Genomic DNA, 21,123 nt, shown 5'->3' on the forward strand with positions numbered 1-21,123 from the left:
TATGTTCTATTATATTATCTACAATGTATTGTTATCCATAGCCTATACTTTGTGTGTGTGTGTGTGTGTTTAAAAAAATATATCTGGTATTCGCATTCATAGGCTAGCCTATCACCAGCAGATGGCAATGTATGGCCCAACAAACCTCAGACATCTATAGTGGGGTCAGAAATTATTAACACCCTCGATAAATGACTATAAAATATTGAATTCAAATACTGAGCTATATTGTATGCTCCCCCCCAAAAATGGAACTTATATTATTTTATACTAATACAATTACTCAGAGAAAGAGATGTTGTTAAACAAGTAATACAAAATTATTGACACCCCTGTTTTCAATACCTTTCTATACCTCCCCTTGTGAGGATAACACCACTGATCCTTTAAAAAAAATGTTTGGGAGGAATCTTAGACCATTCCTCTATACAAACACCTTCCAGATGCTTGATATCCTTCGTATGTACTCATGGACTGCCCTCTTCAATTCAAACCACAGGGTTTCAATGGGTTTTATGTCTAGAGACTGAGTTGCAAAATGTTGATTTTGTGGCCAATTAACCATTTCTGTGTGGATTTTGATGTGTGCTTGGGATTACTGTCTTGCTAGACGATTCACTTGCAGCCAAGTGTCAGCCTCCTGGCAGAGGCAACCGGGTTTTTGGCTAAAGGTTTATGATGAGGTTGACCTTAATAGGCCCCAGGACCAGTGAAAGCAAAATAGTCCCATAACATCAAAGACCCACCATATTTTACTGTAGGTAAAATGTAGATGCTAACCACCACTGGGGTGTACGCGGCCAAAGAGCTACCTTTTCATGTCATTTGATCAAAGCATCGGTTCCAATCCAAGTGCCAATGCCGTTTAGCAAACTCCAGGCATTTACCTTTGCTGTACAACATTTTGGCCACACACACCAGTAGTGGGTTTGGCGTTGAAATGAGAATGCATGAGCAGAAAAAATATGGTGGTGGATCTCAGATATTATGGGGCTATCTTGTTTCCACTGGTCCTGGGGCCCTTGTTAAGGTCAATGGCATCATGAACTTTACCCAGTAAAAAAGCTTGTATCATAAATAACTACTCATTATTATTTGTAGCTTGGTCACATCAATTTACCCATGATACATCACAGTTTTAATTCTCTCAAACAGGACCATTATCTGCTCATTTCGCTGAGTCTACCTTTAACCTACAGTTAGAGTTAGGCCAAATTTGATTTCCTTCATATCAACATCCTTATTGTAGCTCTATCAATCTTATTTGCTCCTAATGTTTAAAATTCGCCTATTCTAGCCTTTTCTACCATTTATATTGTAAAATAATGTTATTATTGCGCCACGTGGTAGCTTTTCCTCCTCTTGCCTAGCAGGGATGCGCAACAAAGATTTTGACCAATCAGCGCTCTAGAAGGTGGGGTTACCTACCGCAGAAAGTTGCAGAGAAGCATCACTGCTGGAGCACGGTTGCAGATCAACATCACTGTTGCCTCGGTTTAACAGGGCAGGGCGACACTTTTGAACCCCTTGTCAAAAGGCTACACTTTCCAAAGAGCAGGTGTCTACAAGTCGGCTATACATCTTCCACATCAAGATGTTGGCGTGCACAGAGATGATCACTATGTGCCTTCAGTCGGCGAAAAATAAGCATCTTCGCGCTCAGCAGGAACAACCGCAGCTACTGCATAGCCCTGTTAATGGACTTCCAATTTTCAAAGATGTAAGTAGTCACATATTCTCTCTGAAAGCTCTGCACACTGCTGTCAGAAACAATCAACCTATTGCAATTCTTTATTTGCCTATGGTTGATGTATGTTAATTTGGGGGGTGGGTATAATTTGTTGAACGTTCCAACAGGAATCTGTTCCAATAACTTCGTAAATAACAAGGATGCCAACAAACAACGCATATAAAGTAGCATGATCAATTCACCTAGCTAACTAGCTGCCGAATAGGCATCAACTCACCACGTAGCTTATTCTTAATGTTTGTACATAGGCTACCAGAGTGAGGACAAACATTTTTCAGAATAAACGTGGTGAGTGAAAAACTAAACAAAATTGCCCACTCCCTCCCTACCTGGTATCTTATTCTCCCGCGATACAACTTTGTATGCTTTGTTTGTTTACAACCTTGTTATTTACTAAGTTTTTGGAACAGATTACTGTTGGAACGTAACACAAATTATACCCACCCTTGTAAGCATGCACAAAAACTATTATGCAGAGTTGAACTATAGGCTAATGGTGTTAAAAACCAGTGAACCTCTATGTATTTATAATCAATCATCATGGAGATTAACTACTTGTTTTGTAAGCATCTTGTTTTAAAAATTAATGGTAAATACATCTTGCCAAATTGTGGCTAAAGACACCATTATCGACCTACTGTAACCGACACAAACATTCAATTGAGGTTAAGTGCCCATATCTCCACCACACCTTGCTGCACTCATTGACTCCTGATATAATATTTGACTACTATATATTGAACTCAACCTCCGTGTGTGTGTGGGGGTGTGGGTGTGGGTGTGGGTGTGGGTGTGGGTTTAACAAGAATAGTAAACAAACAAATTTGACCAACTGGGGTCATTTTGTTAGGGTTAGGAGCTAGGGTTAATGTTAGGTTTTTTGGGTTAGGGTTAGTGATGCACCGATATTACATTTTTGGCCGATACCGATATCCAATATTTTCCTTGCCAAAAAAAACAATACCGATAACCGATATTTAAAATTTTAGCGGCCTTTTTACGCATTCTAGTACAGTTAAATAGTTAACACACACACATGGACGCAGCGGTCTAAGGCACTGCATCTGTGCAAGAGGCATCACTACAGTCCCTAGTTCGAATTCAGGCTGTATCACATCCGGCCGTGATTGGGAGTCCCATAAGGCGGCGCACAATTGGCCCAGCGTTGTCTGGGTTTGGCCGTCATTGTAGATAAGAATTAGTTCTTAACTGACTTGCCTAGTTAAATAAAGGTTACACACACACAAACACACCACACTGACCAAAAAGTTATTTTGTTGGCTTTACGTATGTTCCCATTACCAGTAAAACATAATCAAAACCTATTTCTTTCACTTGCTGTGCTGTTTCGTTGTTCAGTCGTTCCATTCTCAACCAGGATTTCTATGGAACACCGTTTGGGTCTTTGCGTTTCAAAAGAGACACTATTTAAAACTATTTGACCAATCAGGACCTGAATATGACTGCACGTCACATAAAAATTGAACTCGATCATACATTTTTTTACGTATTTATTACACATTGATTACACTATCACTTGTATTTCATATATGTCACAACGATTCATCGATACGTATGCTATGATGCTAGTAAAGTTGTCTTATGCACCTACAGTGCTGGTCATTAAAAAAAAGCTAGCTAGCTCATGAATGCAAACAATGTTCTTCCCCAAAAACATAGCAAAATGACCATCTGTTTGACTAGCTATAGTTAGCTAGCTAACTATATAGCTAGGTGATATAGTTAGGTGTCATCATCTAAAATAACCCTAATTTATAAGACAGTTCTTATTTGATTAATAGTGGTCGGACCCATCTATGTGAAGCTAGCCACAATAAGGATTAGCCACAATAGTGGACTTTGCAGTTAGCCTTTGTTAGGTTCTTATTTTTTAGAGTAAATAACTCACGGACACGAGAGAAGCTTAACCAAGTTTAATTCTTCCCATTACAGCTTTAATTCAGACAAATATTCAACACAAGCACTGATATTTAACCCTTTCTCTTAGGCTGAGTCTCCTCCTCCACAACCGAACAGCCAATGCATCTCTGTTACTAGACAGAACCTTAGTGATATCTATTCTTCCTCACTTCACCTAACCTGACCTCTACCCCAAAGTGCTCACTCCTTCCCAACTCAAGGCTGTCATGGTTATTGATACCAGACTGTGTCTCGTCTCCGCCCAGAGGATCCCTGATGGCTAACAACATATCCTGACAATGTAAACATTATACATTACCCTCTCTCCCTCAGTGACATTGTTAGTTTCTAAGATCTCCACCCGTCTCCCCTTATCAATGCCTGTCACATGTAATCGCTTCCCTGCTCTCAACACATTCCAAGCTTAGTTGCACCCAGTATATACCTTCCTCCTATACCCCTTAAAGTCTGGTGTAGACCCTCAACCTTAGGACTTCATCAGTGACATGAATAAGTAACATTTCATATTCTCAGAACCCAACATCTTCAAAATAAAAGTATAGTGTAATTCTACTATTTGTGTTCATTTGCATCACTTTCAATTACATACCTTTATTTTGAAGGCAACCTGCAAATTCCACTATTGTGCCTAATCCTTATTGTGGCTAGCTTCACAACACATAACCCGGTCCCGTCGAGCGTCACTAGCCAGATGAATCTAGCTGGCTGCATATAACGTTAGCTTTGGGCAACAGGGTTAAGTAGCTGGCAAGCTATTTATTTTCATGAACTGAAGTTCAACTTCAATAGTTGAACAACAAGTGGCAACCTAGCTAATACTTACTCACAAGGATTCCTAAATCATCGCTAAGAATAATGAAAATGACTGCAGTTTCTACTGGTCATTGTTTTCAGGCTGGTTGTATTGGTGCTAGCTAGGTACCAAGCTAAAGCTAGCAACCCCAGAAGTTGCGGTCGAACAAATCTTTCTTTATTACCTATGCGGTATTGTAAACACATCGTTTGTGGCCGGTGTTTGCTTGTTTGCTGACTGTTTTGTACAGCTTTGACAGTGCTACTATCTTTTTTGACATGCAAAGACCCAAACGGGGTTCCATAGTATGTATGTCATGAAGCTAATAGCAGTGACGCTATTACTGTGTAACTCCGGTAGGGCAACATCGGAAAAATAACGCACTTGGTAGTGTTAACCGGTTCTCGACCAGTCAGCGAAGCCAACATCACCCACAACAGAGAATGGTTGATTGTCAAGGGCAATGAAATTCCATTGTCTTGCCTTTTTTGTTACTCTTTGAAATGACTGCTTGACTTGTTGACTGCTTGATCCCAAAAGCAGACATTGTGGGCTAGTTTCAGAATGCTGTGTTGCAGGTATAGTGCAAAATTTTACGTGGCGTCATTACATCATGTCCCTTCGTTATATAGTAATTAATGTCGGCTTTGACATCGGTTTTACACATCGGCATTTAACTAGTCATTGGCCGATACCGATGTTTTCATTTTAGCTAATATCGGCCAATTCCGATATGTTCACCGATATATCGTGCATCCCTAGTTAGGGTAAGAGTACAGGTTAGGGAAAATAGGATTTGAATGGGACTGAATTGTGTCCCCACAAGGTTAGCTGTACAAGACTGTGTGTGTGTTTGTTGGGTGGTATCACTAGGGTTGGGCAGTATCCAGATTTTCATACCTTCATACCGTTCCTGTACCATACCGGGGTATTTGATATTACTGACAGGGGGCGCTATTGCTCTCCAAACCTAAAAAAGTATTTTAAAAATGGTTAATTTTTTTGGACACAACATATTTAGGCACCAAGGATCTTGATCCTGGATGGGATTGTCTCTGCTGTAACAAAGAAGTTTGGTCTAGCAAGCTAGCCACTTAGCTAGTAAGTTAGCAAACCAAATGTATAGCTGGAGCCCTTAGTTAGAGATCATTTATTTGGCACATCTTAGATAGTTATAAGCAGCAGCAATGTTTCTGCAAAGCTTGACACAAGCAATAATGGAAGCAATAATGGAAAAGCTAGATAGACTGCTGTTTCCATCGGCTTTTACAGTAACCTTGAATACTAGCACACTAAAGTGACAGTGTAGTTTTTACAGCATCCCTTGTTTGTTGGTTTATTTGTTCCTTGATCATCACAGTGAGTTTGGATCTGTTCATTTGTGGATATCTTATTCATATAACACCCCGAAGCTCCGTTGAGGTTTTTACTGCCTACTTTTAATTGGATTCTTGTTTCTTTGTTTCATCACAGTGAGTTGGGATCATATGTTATTTATGTGACCCTCTCTCCTCACCATGCACTAACCAAAGGAAGAATAATGAATGCGCTTAGATAAAAATATGCCTTTGCTATCATCTCCTTGAAAATGTATTGTGCAGTTCAGAATATTGATTTATTGAGATGACTGCAGTCCTGCCTGACAATGCCAACTGATGCCAACTTTTATTAGATTTTCTATCGCTCTCGAGATAAACAACCCAAATATAGCGTAAGAGAATGTTTGGCTAATTCACTTGGTTGATAAGTGGATGAGCTCTTTGTGATATGAATATATTACAAGGCTAAATAGTTCTACGATACCGTTGTATATTTTGACCTTGGAAATGTGTCATCTTATGTCATATTTTCCCCTATAGGTAACGTAGAAAAGTCACCGTTTATGATAGCATTTTGAAATCATTGGAGTGTGAAGCTGTGCGTAATATTTGTAAATCGGACACAAATAATCATGGTCTTAAGCTGCAATTTGAACGCAATAGGAATACAACCTCAGATCTCAACTTCTTGAATTAGGCAGAAGGAGAAGGCAGACGCTTCAAAAGACTCTCCTCTGAAGGTTTGATGGCTTCTTTGTTGACCGTGTGTAAAATATTTGTGTGTGCGTGACTGTGCGATCGTGCGTGCGTTTCCGTACACTGAAAAACAGGAAGTTACGACGAGGGAGATCATCCTCAGGCAGTCACTTGGGCAGCAGTCTCCTTCCCCTCAGAGAACAGTGTCAGTAGGACTCGAGGTTCCCACTAGTTTAACACCTTCCCACGTGCCATCTGAAACAGACGCTCTGGGAAGCAAGACTGACCTTTATCTGCACGTTGTAAATGATGCATTATCCTCTCAAAACACTTTAGCAAAATATGGGGACTTTCTCACTGCCACCTAGAAGCAAATGCCAAGTAAATAATATTTAGACAGATAAGAAATGGGTTTCTTTAATACATTTTCTTTCATTTCCAAGGAAGACAGGAAAGCTAAGGTGTTACATTCAATGTGATTTTTTTTGTTGTTTATTGAAGTGTAAAATAGATGTCTTCAAATCTGTCATTTAAACAAGCAAAATGAATCATGGGAATGTACAGTTGAATTCGGAAGTTTACGTACACCTTAGCCAAATGCATTTAAACTCAGTTTTTCACAATTCCTGACATTTAATCCTAGTAAGAATTCCCTGTCTTAGGTCAGTTAGGATCACCACTTTATTTTAAGAATGTGAAATGTCAGAATAGTTGTAGAGAGAATTATTTATTTCAGCTTTTATTTCTTTCATCACATTCCCAGTGGGTCAGAAGTTGACATACACTCAATTAGTAATTGGTAGCATTGCCTTTAAATTGTTGAACTAGGGTCAAACGTTTTGGGTAGCCTTCCACAAGCTTCCCACAATAAGTTGGATGAATGTTGGCCGATTTCTCCTGACAGAGCTGGTATAACTGAGTCAGGTGTGTAGGCCTCCTTGCTCGCACATGCTTCACGGTTGGGATGGTGTTCTTCAGCTTGCAAACGTTGAATTAGGCAGAAGGAGAAGGCAGATGCTTCAAAAGACTCTCCTCTGAAGGTTTGATGGCTTCTTTGTTGACCGTGTGTAAAATATTATTGTGTACGTGACTGTGCGATCATGCATGCGTTTCCGTACACTGAAAAACAGGAAGTTACGTCTCCCTTTGTCCTCCAAACATAACGATGGTCATGATGGCCAAACAGTTCTATTTTTGTTTCATCAGACCAGGGGACATTTCTCCAAAAAATACAATCTTTGTCCACATGTTCAGTTGCAAACCGTAGTCTGGCTTTTTTATGGCGGTTTTGGAGCAGTGGCTTCTTCCTTGCTGAGCGGCCTTTCAGGTTGTGTCGATATAGGACTCGTTTTACTGTGGATATAGATACTTTTGTACCTGTTTCCTCCAGCATCTCCACAAGGTCCTTTGCTGTTGTTCTGGGATTTATTTGTACTTTTCGCACCAAGGTACGTTCATCTCTAGAAGACAGAACGTGTCTCCTTCCTGAGCGGTATGACGACTGCATGGTCCCATGGTGTTTATACTTGCGTACTGTTGTTTGTACAGATGAACGTGGTACCTTCAGGCGTTTGGAAATTGCTCCCAAGGATGAACCAGACTTTTTTTTTGAGGTCTTGGCTGATTTCTTTTGATTTTCCCATGATGTCAAGCAAAGAGGCACTGAGTTTGAAGGTAGGCCTTGAAATACATCCACAGGTACACCTCCAATTGACTCAAATTATGTCAATTAGCCTATCAGAAGCTTCTAAAGCCACGACAATTTCCTGGAATTTTCCAAGCTGTTTGAAGGCGTGGTAAACTTAGTGTATGTAAACTTCTGATCCACTGGAATTGTGATAATGTGAAATAATCCCCCAAGTTGTCACGTTCTGTGTGTTTTGCTTGTTTTAGTGTTGGTCAGGACGTGAGCTGGGTGGGCATTCTATGTTGTGTGTCTAGTTTGTCTGTTTCTATGTTTGGCCTAATATGGTTCTCAATCAGAGGCAGGTGTTTTGTGTTGTCTCTGATTCGGAATCATATCTAGGTGGCTTGTTTTGTGTTGGGGTTTGTGGGTGGTTGTTTCCTGTCTTTGTGTTTTCTCTGCACCAGATAGGGCTGTATCGGTTTGCCACATTTGTTATTTTGTGTCGTGTTAAGTGTTCACTGTTTATCGTTTTATTAAACATGTTGAGCACTGGCTACGCTGCGTGTTGGTCCGATCCTTGCTACACCTTCTCTTCTCGTGAAGAGGAGGAAGGCAGCCGTTACAGAACCACCCACCAATCTCGGACCAAGCAGCATAGCAATGGGCAGCAGCAGCAGCAGCGGTACCAGGAGGAATGGACTTGGGAAGAGGTGTTGGACGGAAAGGGTTGCTACACATGGGAGGAGATCCTGGCTGGTAAGGATCGCCTTCCATGGGAACAGGTGGAGGCAGCTAGGAGAGCGGAAGCAGCCACGAACAGGAACCGGTGTGATGAGGAAACACGGCTGGCCAGGAAGCCCGAGAAGAAACCCCAAAAATATCTTGCGGGGGGGGGGGGGGGGGACTAAAGGGGAGTGTGGCGAAGTCAGGTAGGAGACCTGCGCCAACTTCCCGGGCTTGCCGTGGAGAGCGAGAGTACGGGCAGACACCGTGTTGTGCGGAAAGGCGCACGGTGTCTCCTGTACGTGTGTATAGCCCGGTGCGGTACATCCCAGCTCCACGTATCGGCCCGGGCTAGAGTGGGCATTGAGCCAGGTGCCATGAAGCCGGCTCAACATATCTGGTCTCCAGTACGTCTCCTCGGGCCGGTGTACATGGCACCAGCCTTACGCATGGTGTCCCCGGTTCGCCAGCACAGCCCAGTGCGGGCTATTCCACCTCGCCGCACTGGCCTGGCTACGGGGAGCATTAAACCAGGTAAGGTTGGGCAGGCTCGGTGCTTAAGAGCTCCTGTACGCCTTCACGGTCCGGTATATCCGGCGCCACCTCCTCGCCCCAGCCCAGTAACACCAGTGCCTACACCACGCACCAGGCTTCCTGTGCGTCTCCAGAACTCTGTTCCTCCTCCATGCACTCTCCCTGTGGTCCGTGTCTCCAGCCCGGAACCACCAGTTCCGGCACCACGCACCAAGCTTACTGTGCGTATCCAGAGCCCTGTACGCACTGTTCCTTCTCCCCACACTCGCCCTGAGGTGCGTGTCCTCTGCCCGGTACCACCAGTGCCGGTATCACGCACCAGGTGTATAGTGCGCCTCGAGTGTCCAGTGTGCCCTGTTCCTGCTCCCCGCACTAGCCTTGAGGTGCGTGTCTACAAACCGGCACCACCAGTTCCGGCAACACGCACCAGGCCTACTGTGCGCCTCAGCAGGTCTGAGCTGCCTGCCTGCCCAGCGCCGTCTGAGCTGCCTGCCTGCCCAGCGCCGTCTGAGCTGCCTGCCTGCCCAGCGTCGTCTTAGCCATCCGTCTGCCCAGCGCCATCTGAGCCATCCGTCTGCCCAGCGCCATCTGAGCCGCCCGTCTGTCCCGAGCCGTCAGAGCCGCACGTCTGTCCCGAGCCGTCAGATCCGCACGTCTGTCCCGAGCCGTCAGATCCGCCCGTCTGTCCCGAGCCGCCAGAGCCGCCCGTCTGTCCCGAGCCGTCAGAGCCGCCCGTCTGTCCCGAGCCGTCAGAGCCGCCCGTCTGTCCCGAGCCGTCAGAGCCGCCAGCCAGTCAGGAGCCGTCAGAGCCGCCAGCCAGTCAGGAGCCGCCAGAGCCGCCAGCCAGTCAGGAGCCGCCAGAGCCGCCCGCCAGTCAGGAGCCGCCAGAGCCGCCCGCCAGTCAGGAGCCGCCAGAGCCGCCCGCCAGTCAGGAGCCGCCAGAGCCGCCCGCCAGTCAGGAGCCGCCAGAGCCGCCCGCCAGTCAGGAGCCGCCAGAGCCGCCCGCCAGTCAGGAGCCGCCCGCCAGTCAGGAGCCGCCCGCCAGTCAGGAGCCGCCCGCCAGTCAGGAGCCGCCCGCCAGTCAGGAGCCGCCCGCCAGTCATGAGCCGCCCGCCAGTCAGGAGCCGCCCGCCAGTCATGAGCCGCCCGCCAGTCATGAGCCGCCCGCCAGTCAGGAGCCGCCCGCCAGTCAGGAGCCGCCCGCCAGTCATGAGCCGCCCGCCAGTCATGAGCCGCCCGCCAGTCATGAGCCGCCCGCCAGTCATGAGCCGCCCGCCAGTCATGAGCCGCCCGCCAGTCCGGAGCCGCCTCTCTGTCCTGAGCCGCCTCTCTGTCCTGAGCCGCCTCTCTGTCCTGAGCCGCCTCTCTGTCCTGAGCTGCCTCTCTGTCCTGAGCTGCCTCTGTCCTGAGCTGCCTCTCTGTCCTAAGCTACCTCTCGGTTCGGAGCTGTCTCCTCAGTCTGATGGGGCCCTTTGTGAGGGTTCCTAGGCCAAGGTCGGCGGCGAGGGTCGCCACTCAAAGGACGCTAAGAAGGGGGACAAAGACAATGGTGGAGTGGTGTCCTAGTCCAGCGCTGGAGCCGCCACCGCGGACAGATGCCCACCCAGACCCTCCCCTAGAGTTTTAGGGGGTGCGTTCGGATTCCGCACCTCAGGAGGGGGGTAGTGTCACGTTCTGACCATAGTTCTTGTGTGTTTTGCTTGTTTTAGTGTTGGTCAGGCCGCCAGAGCCGCCAGCCAGTCAGGAGCCGCCAGAGCCGCCAGCCAGTCAGGAGCCGCCAGAGCTGCCAGCCAGTCAGGAGCTACCAGAGCCGCCCGCCAGTCATGAGCCGCCCGCCAGTCAGGAGCCGCCCGCCAGTCAGGAGCCGCCCGCCAGTCAGGAGCCGCCCGCCAGTCAGGAGCCGCCCGCCAGTCAGGAGCCGCCCGCCAGTCAGGAGCCGCCCGCCAGTCAGGAGCCGCCCGCCAGTCATGAGCCGCCCGCCAGTCATGAGCCGCCCGCCAGTCATGAGCCGCCCGCCAGTCATGAGCCGCCCGCCAGTCATGAGCCGCCCGCCAGTCATGAGCCGCCTCTCTGTCCTGAGCCGCCTCTCTGTCCTGAGCCGCCTCTCTGTCCTGAGCCGCCTCTCTGTCCTGAGCCGCCTCTCTGTCCTGAGCTGCCTCTCTGTCCTGAGCTGCCTCTGTCCTGAGCTGCCTCTCTGTCCTAAGCTACCTCTCGGTTCGGAGCTGTCTCCTCAGTCTGATGGGGCCCTTTGTGAGGGTTCCTAGGCCAAGGTCGGCGGCGAGGGTCGCCACTCAAAGGACGCTAAGAAGGGGGACAAAGACAATGGTGGAGTGGTGTCCTAGTCCAGCGCTGGAGCCGCCACCGCGGACAGATGCCCACCCAGACCCTCCCCTAGAGTTTTAGGGGGTGCGTTCGGATTCCGCACCTCAGGAGGGGGGTAGTGTCACGTTCTGACCATAGTTCTTGTGTGTTTTGCTTGTTTTAGTGTTGGTCAGGCCGCCAGAGCCGCCAGCCAGTCAGGAGCCGCCAGAGCCGCCAGCCAGTCAGGAGCCGCCAGAGCTGCCAGCCAGTCAGGAGCTACCAGAGCCGCCCGCCAGTCATGAGCCGCCCGCCAGTCATGAGCCGCCCGCCAGTCATGAGCCGCCCGCCAGTCATGAGCCGCCCGCCAGTCATGAGCCGCCCTCCAGTCATGAGCCGCTCTCCAGTCATGAGCTGCCATTCAGTCCTGAGCTGCCTCTCTGTCCTGAGCTGCCTCTCTGTCCTGAGCTACCTCTCTGTCCTGAGCTACCTCTCTGTCCTGAGCTACCTCTCTGTCCTGTGCTACCTCTCGGTTCGGAGCTGTCTCCTCAGTCTGATGGGGCCCTTTGTGAGGGTTTCTAGGCCAAGGTCGGCGGCGAGGGTCGCCACTCAAAGGACGCTAAGAAGGGGGACAAAGACAATGGTGGAGTGGTGTCCTAGTCCAGCGCAGGAGCCGCCACCGCGGACAGATGCCCACCCAGACCCTCCCCTAGAGTTTTAGGGGATGCGTTCGGATTCCGCACCTCAGGAGGGGGTAGTGTCACGTTCTGACCATAGTTCTTGTGTGTTTTGCTTGTTTTAGTGTTGGTCAGGCCGCCAGAGCCGCCAGCCAGTCAGGAGCCGCCAGAGCCGCCAGCCAGTCAGGAGCCGCCAGAGCCGCCAGCCAGTCAGGAGCCGCCAGAGCCGCCAGCCAGTCAGGAGCTGCCAGAGCCGCCCGCCAGTCATGAGCCGCCCGCCAGTCATGAGCCGCCCGCCAGTCATGAGCCGCCCGCCAGTCATGAGCCGCCCGCCAGTCATGAGCCGCCCGCCAGTCATGAGCCGCCCTCCAGTCATGAGCCGCCCTCCAGTCATGAGCTGCCCTCCAGTCATGAGCTGCCCTCCAGTCATGAGCTGCTCTCCAGTCATGAGCTGCCCTCCAGTCATGAGCTGCCCTCCAGTCCGGAGCTGCCATTCAGTCCGGAGCTGCCTCTGTCCTGAGCTGCCTCTCTGTCCTGAGCTGCCTTTCTGTCCTGAGCTACCTCTCTGTCCTAAGCTACCTCTCGGTTCGGAGCTGTCTCCTCAGTCTGATGGGGCCCTTTGTGAGGGTTCCTAGGCCAAGGTCGGCGGCGAGGGTCGCCACTCAAAGGACGCTAAGGAGGGGGACAAAGACAATGGTGGAGTTGTGTCCTCGTCCAGCGCCGGAGCCGCCACCGCGGACAGATGCCCACCCAGACCCTCCCCTAGAGTTTTAGGGGGTGCGTTCGGAGTCCGCACCTCAGGAGGGGGGTACTGTCACGTTCTGACCATAGTTCTTGTGTGTTTTGCTTGTTTTAGTGTTGGTCAGGACGTGAGCTGGGTGGGCATTCTATGTTGTGTGTCTAGTTTGTCTGTTTCTATGTTTGGCCTAATATGGTTCTCAATCAGAGGCAGGTGTTTTGTGTTGTCTCTGATTGGGAATCATATATAGGTGGCTTGTTTTGTGTTGGGGTTTGTGGGTGGTTGTTTCCTGTCTTTGTGTTTTCTCTTCACCAGATAGGGCTGTATCGGTTTGCAACATGTGTTATTTTGTATCGTGTTAAGTGTTCACTTTTTATCGTTTTATTAAACATGTTGAGCACTGGCTACGCTGCGTGTTGGTCCGATCCCTGTTACACCTTCTCTTCTCGTGAAGAGAGGGAAGGCAGCCGTTACACAAGTGATGGAGAAATCAGATTGAGCATTTGCTTGTCACATTTAAGGGTTGTTTTATGCTCTTTGGATTGAGTTAGGATCCCTTGTAAAACAAATAAAATCTATGAGTATGAATAAATGTGTGGATAAGTGGATGTACGCATTTCTCTGCATGCTTGTTTCCTTGTCACAATATATATTTAAATTAGGATGGAATAGCCTACCCTCAAATGCTCCATTAAAAGAAAAGAATATCACAGTCTCTGGGAACTGTATTTATGATGAATTACCCCAATTTGAAATAGCCTTGCAAGAAACCCTATTTTGACGCTTTGTTAAAATCAATACCTAAATGTTTTCCCTTTTCTTTCAGATTTTCTGCCGCGCTGACAAAAACGGTGAGTAAACAACAGATTTTGTCTCAAGTGAATGTGTTGTTTTTACAGTTCTTGTTCCATTTCTAAAGGATCATCCTCACACGGTACCATTTAGTGGGGAAATATGCGGTTGTTATTATGGTTCATTCAATCGTGGCTTTCGTGGCATTCCCACAGAACTAATATGCATAAATTAAAAGAAAGTAAAACACAGGCCTGTTCCGAATAGACCCAAGGACAGTCAGACCCATTTCTGAAAAAGCCTGTGGAAAACAGACCCGTGCCCGTTCGGATCCGAGAGACTCTTTCAGATCCGAGGGTAGAGAGAGAGAAAGAAACATCCGACCTGGCACAGCCAGTGCCATCAATAAACGAGGGATATTGGCCAAATGTGTTTTCAGCACACATTACGTGTCCTTAACAGCCTATAACAAAGTACAAAAACACAATTCCTTGTGTTTCAATGTGTAGCATATGCAAAACTTTATAGCCTATTTTAATCGTTTTTACTTTGCTGAAACAATACTTGTCCACCTCACAGTTCAGCTGTCAGATTTGAGCGCTAAATGCATCAAGGCATTGCATGCATAGGCCTAAAAGCATAGTCGTTCACTGTATTACATTAATATAAAAAACAAAAGTTCAATAGCTTGAATTGTTTTTGCTGTGGGCTCAGTTTTATCACTAGCACATAGAAGGCTGCAACTTTGGCAGCACATGCGCCAAATATAAAACAGCTTGTTGCATTGTGTCCCATTCCTGCCCTTTTTCCCCTTGTTTTGTATTTATTTAGTATGGTCAGGGCGTGAGTTGGGGTGGGTTGTCTATGTGTGTTTTTCTATGTTGGGATTTTGTGTTCGGCCGGGTATGATTCTCAATCAGAGGCAGCTGTCAATCGTTGTCCCTGATTGAGAATCATACTTAGGCAGCTGGGGTTTCACGTTTGGTTTGTGGGTGTTTGTTTCCTGTGTCAGTGTTTGTGCCACACGGGACTGTTACGGTTAGTTTGTTTGTTATTTTTGTATCGTGTCTTGTTTTCGTGTTATTAAATATCATGGAAACTTACCACTCTTCAGATTGGTCCTCCGATCCTTTTCGCCTCTCCTCGTCCGATGAGGAGGACGAAATAGACTGCCGTTACACATTGTTGCCATATACATATAATCCATAGAAGGGTTTTGGAACCAATTTGACCGCGAAACTCCTTGGTACGCTAGCAATGGCTGCCAGTCCTGACTTGGGAACTGCCATCTATGGATTATATTTCTGTGATTGGTTGCGGCTGTCAGTTTGCCTTTCTCCCGCCTCTCATCAGCAGCAGGTGCACGTAAAGGTGAGCGTCCGATACCAGTTTCAGCTGGACCTGGCCAGCCTAAGCTATAGGCCTACTTTTTATTGAGTTGCAATTGGCTTACACTGATAAAAAGCTTGCACAGTTCTCATCACCTCACACATTAAATGAACAGAGTACGGGTCCAATCAGGTTCTGTCAGTAAATACATTTTAAATTGCACATACCTGAGATCCGTGGCAACATTTTAGACCCGACCCAGATCCGAGACATCCACAGGTTTTCAATGTGTTTCAATTCCGGAGACTAGTCCTGACCGATTGGTGCTTTTTGAGGTTGGTTCAATTTTGGTTCGATTTAAAAAAAAATTTTTTTACTTTTTCGGTTTCATAATTTTGGGGGGACATTGTGGGTTGAATGCTGTAACACTGAATAAAACAATTAATAAAGGTCCCATGATGGTAGTGACTCCCCATTACTGCTTATCATAAACCATAATTGATTTACATTGCTTTACTTTAATAAAAATATTTGTTGACTTTATTATATCATATACCTGATACCTATGCTGTCTGACAAAATCCCTATTTTAGTAGTTTATAAGTAATTAAGGCATACTTTTATGACTGTCACGCCCTGACCTCAGTTATCTATGTTTTCTTTATTATTTTGGTTAGGTCAGGGTGTGACTAGGGTGGGTATGCTGGTTTTGTACTGTCTATGTTTTTTTGTATCTCTAGGTGTTTTGGTAGTCTAGGTATATTTAGGTCTATGGCGGCCTGAATTGGTTCCCAATCAGAGGCAGCTGTTTATCGTTGTCTCTGATTTGGGATCATATTTAGGTTGCCATTTTCCCTTTTGGTTTTGTGGGTTCTTGATCTATGTTTAGTTGCCTGTCTGCACTATCCATATTAGCTTCACGGTTCGTTTTGTTATTTTGTTCGTTTTGTTCAGTGTTCGTTCTTTAAATGAAGAATGTACGCTTACAACGCTGCGCCTTGGTCTCCTCCCTTTGACGGCCATGACAGACTGCTGAGTATCAACTAAAAATCACTTAGATCATGTATTTTCATGCCCGTGAAGCAACTAATATATGCCATTTTAGCAGACACTTTTATCCAAAGCGGCTTATGGTCATGCCTATGGGTGGTCCTAGGAGTCGAACCCACTACCCTGGCGCTACAAGCACGGTGCTTTACCAACCGAGATACAAAGGACCACCCTGCTGCTTTCTATTCCTCAATCGTGTGTTCTTTCTTCTGTGTCGCTCCGCACAGACCGGACAAGTTTAAGTGGGCGTGCAATGGATTATGGTCATTGTAATTAATTACCATGGTTCTGCGCTAAACTATGTAAAATATTGGCCTGTTGGAAACTACAACTCTACTACATCGCACAGTTCAGGCCTCATCTGATTTACCTCTACAGAAACTGCACATTGAGCTCACAGAAAAAAACCTAGACTGAAATGTAATTCAAATAATTTAACCGATGCTGGTCAACTAATTGTTTAAAAAACGAAAAAATTACTGGCATTTCGGTTAATCGCTCAGCATTTTACAGTAGGTATGGGGTTCATTTCTGCTCACGTGTGGCCAAAGATGTCTATTTTCATGTCAAAAGCACAGCATTCAATGCTGTTTAGCAAACTCCAGGCGTTTACATCTTTGGCAATGCACACCAGTGGTAGGTGTATGCATGCAATGATATTTTCGCACATTTCCTATTGCGTTACAAGTTGGACGCAAGCAGGAGAAATGACAACCAAACCATTGAAATCTCTGTACAAGCGTGCATTGAAAGTTTTTGATCAGAAACCAAATTATTATTGTTATTACATTTCCAAGCTGTCCCTCATACCATCACGGTCACCTAATCATCCCCAGCTTACAATTGGCTCATTCATCCCCCTCCTCTCCCCTGTAACTATTCCCCAGGTCATTGCTGTAACTGAGGACCTGTTCAGTCAACTTACCTGGTTAAATATATAATCACCATTGTTTGATTCGAGAAAAACTATTTTGTTAAGTTTGGAAAGTTTCTGCAAATGTTTTAATCAAAAGCTGCTTTTTAAATGTTTACATGGACTTGCTCCACAACCCTTAAGTAGTCAAGTTACTGCTTTGCTATCTATAGGGTCACATACTAGGGGAGAGTTGTGTGTAGAACGGTGTTTACCTAATCTGCATTTTCTGTAAAAACTGTTCACCACTTTAACCAACTTCCAGAAACTATAAAATGTGGCCAATGTCAGTGCTTTTATACAAAAAAATTAAGACCAGCAGGTTTGTAGCCACTTACATTTTCTACATTGTCATTTAGCAGAGCAACTTACAATTAGGATAGCTATTTGAGACCTGTCACGTTCCTGACCTTATTTCCTTTGTTTAGTCTTTGTTTAGTTGGTCAGGACGTGAGCTGGGTGGGCATTCTATGTTTTGTGTTTCTATGTTGGGTTTGTTGTTTGGCCTAATATGGTTCTCAATCAGAGGCAGGTGTTTGTCATTGTCTCTGATTGGGAACCATATTAAGGTAGCCTGTTTGCACTGTTGGTTTGTGGGTGATTGTTTTTTGTCTTTGTGTTCTGCACCAGATAGGCATGTTTTCGGTTTTCACATTTATTGGCAGGTGTTTGTCATTGTCTCTGATTGGGAACCATATTAAGGTAGCCTGTTTGCACTGTTGGTTTGTGGGTGATTGTTTTCTGTCTTTGTGTTCTGCACCAGATAGGCATGTTTTCGGTTTTCACATTTGTTTTGTAGCTTGTATTGTTCACGTTATTATTCTTTATTAAACATGTTCAACACTAGCCGCGCTGCGTTTTAGTCCTCTCCTTCATCCCAGGAAGAAAGCGGTTACAAGACCACACATCACAATCGTATCAAGTACACTTTCCCTCAACAAATTATTTATCAGCAAAGTCTGTGCTAGTGGGAAAAGTAGTGTTTATTTTTACATTGCTATTGGACCTGTAATTCGTAAAAACCCATAGCAAAAAAACAGCAACAAAATAATTTCCTAAAAAATATACACTGCTAAGTTTGGGGTCACTTACAAATGTCCTTGTTTTTGAAAGAAAAGCATTTTTTTGCCCATTTAAATTAACATCAAATTGATCAGAAATACAGTGTAGACATTGTTAATGTTGTAAATGACTATTGTAGCTGGAAACGGCAGATTTAATGGAATATCTACATAGGCGTACAGAAGCACATTATCATAAACCATCACTCTTGTGTTCCAATGGCACGTTGTGTTAGCTAATCAAAGTTTATAATTTTAAAAGGCTAATTGATCATTAGAAAACCCTTTTGCAATTATGTTAGCACAGCTGAAAACTGTTGTTCTGATTAAAGAAGCAATGAAACTGTCCGCCTTTAGACTAGTTGAGTATTTGGAGCATCAGCATTTGTGGGTTCGATTACAAAATGGCTCAAAATGGCCAGAAACTAAGCACTTTCTTCTGAAACTCAGTCTATTCTTGTTCTGAGAAATGAAAGCTATTCCATGCGAGAAATTGCCAAGAAACTGAAGATCTCGTACAACGCTGTGTACTTCTCCTGTTAGACAGCACAAACTGGCTCTAACCAGAACAGAAAGTGGGAGGTCTGGTGCACAACTGAGCAAGAGGACAAGTACATTAGAGGTGTCTAGTTTGAGAAACAGACGCCTCACAAGTTCTCAACTGGCAGCTTCATTAAATAGTTCCGGCAAAACAGCAGTCTCAACGTAAACGGTGAAGAGGCGACTCCGGGATGCTGGCCTTCTGGGCAGAGTTGCAAAGAAAAAGCCATCTCAGACTGGCCACTAAAAATCAAAGATTAAGACGGGCAATAGAACACAAACACTGGACAGAGGAACTCTGCCTAGAAGTTCAGCATCCCGGAGTCGCCTCTACTGTTGAGACTAGTGTTTTGCAGGTACTATTTATGAACGCTGAGCTGTACTCAATGAATAGCAGGAGGACTTGTAAGGAGTCTAGTTTGAGAAACAGACACTAATGTACTTGTCATCTTGCTCAGTTGTGCACCGGGGCCTCCCACTCTTTCTATTCTGGTTAGAGCCAGTCAAAAAGGAAATTTCAAAGTGACCCCAAACTTTTGAACAGTAGTGTATATATTTATATTTTGCTGTGTTTTGCTATGGGGTTTCACAAGTTATAGGTCCAATAGCAATGTTTCCAATGAGTATTATGTACAATGTCTTGACTTCTGGGTGGAAACTTGAAATATGTCCTGACCTCTGTTTTTTGTAATAATTTTTATTTTATTCACCAAATTGGTTCCGCTTTAAATTAAGTGCAGCTTATAAAGGCTTCATAAAGCGTTCATAAGCACTATACAAATGTGTCACAAATCATCTAACTATGTCATGCTTTATAAAGGGATCATAAATGTGGCATACCTGTGTGACTTAATTACCAATGTCAAATGTGTCATAACCCACTAGGTTGAATATGACAAACATGTGCTTTATAAAGGGTGACATGTTTGGCTTCAGGATGACACATGCTCTAAAGAGAAGTCATGTTAGTCACACCAGGCAACACTTCCCTTGATGAAAGCTTCCAACATAAAGAAATTGAAAGTGGCTTTCTTCTGGAATCAAGTTACATGTTCCTCAGTTCACAAACGCACACAGCAATATAAGGAGCCATACTGTGCAGTCCTGGGCCCAGTCAGGTCTCCCCCGCTGAAAGATCAGCCACAAATGTTGGCACCATTGTAACAGGTTGTAATCAAGCCCTGGTCTCCAGGGGGACCAGAACGGGACAGAACGGGAATACCTTGTGGCTAGGCAGTCTCAGGTAGGACTATTCGAAATCATCTTGGCTCTGACACACACACACACACAAATGCAAGCTTTGCAGGTCCATCAACCCATTTAAATACCTCTCACACCCTACAGTTAACCTGTGGATCTTGGGAACATTCATAAATCAGCAGAACATTTATAAACAATGTATTAACACGTTATGTGGTGTCCTGTAATACTTTGTTTGAATTGCAACACCTTCGGTCATTCATAACACATCCATAAAGACTCTATCGCGTGACAGTGTACTTACTGTACTTTAATAAAGTCAGACACCTTTTGGTCATTCATAACACACACATCTTAATGAGGCAAACTTAAGAAATCATCACTATCAGCTAAAACAAATAAACATTCAAGAGAAGTTTAAACCATACATTTCCTTTTATTTTTACATTTTAAACCCTTTCCATTAATACCCCACCCTCATTTATCACATCTCTAACACATTGGATGGCAAGTTAAAACAATACAAATACATGGAGTTTCCAAAAGTCCAGCAATGCAATTACATTGTACATTACACAGGGTTGTGAATAGTGTTGCTTGTCCCGGAGCTGGCGAAAAAACGGTTCTTGCCTCTCTGCCTGCTGGTGGTACTGCATGTTGGTTCCAAGATGGCGTAGCAGTCAGACGTCTTTGTCTTCTCTCGTCTCGGCTCATGTATATATCTTTTTATATACACTGCTCCAAAAAATAAAGGGAACACTTAAACAACACCATGTAACTTCAAGTCAATGACACTTCTGTGAAATCAAACTGTCCACTTAGGAAGCAACACTGATTGACAATAAATTTAACATGCTGTTGTGCAAATGGAATAGACAAAAGGTGGAAATTATAGGCAATTAGCAAGACACCCCCAATAAAGGAGTGGTTCTGCAGGTGGTGACCACAGACCACTTCTCAGGTCCTATGCTTCCTGGCTGATGTTTTGGTCACTTTTGAATGCTGGCGGTGCTTTCACTCTAGTGTTAGCATGAGACGGAGCCTACAAACCACACAAGTGGCTCAGGTAGTGCAGCTCATCCAGGATGGCACATCAATGCGAGCTGTGGCAAGAAGGTTTGCTGTGTCTGTCAGCGTAGTG

General features: G+C 45.5%; 1 protein-coding gene across 7 annotated transcripts in view; it reads left to right on the forward strand.

The window, feature by feature from the left end:
* Positions 1 to 1,424: 1,424 nt before the first annotated feature.
* The window catches only part of LOC129840886 (N-terminal EF-hand calcium-binding protein 1-like), a 91,091-nt gene continuing 71,392 nt past the window's right edge, over positions 1,425 to 21,123 (forward strand). For 3 of the 7 annotated variants that reach the window (XM_055908934.1, XM_055908931.1, XM_055908941.1), the window contains exons 1-2: positions 1,426 to 1,720; positions 13,924 to 13,948. In XM_055908934.1, coding sequence (XP_055764909.1) covers positions 1,595 to 1,720; positions 13,924 to 13,948 — 151 coding nt within the window. In that variant the 5' untranslated portion in view covers positions 1,426 to 1,594. Of the gene's footprint in view, positions 1,721 to 13,923; positions 13,949 to 21,123 lie in introns of all 7 variants that reach the window. The other 4 variants (XM_055908933.1, XM_055908958.1, XM_055908951.1 and 1 more) reach the window with 3 other exon arrangements.

The sequence above is a fragment of the Salvelinus fontinalis genome, chromosome 3, assembly GCF_029448725.1.
Source record: "Salvelinus fontinalis isolate EN_2023a chromosome 3, ASM2944872v1, whole genome shotgun sequence".
NCBI classification, from domain to species: domain Eukaryota; kingdom Metazoa; phylum Chordata; class Actinopteri; order Salmoniformes; family Salmonidae; genus Salvelinus; species Salvelinus fontinalis.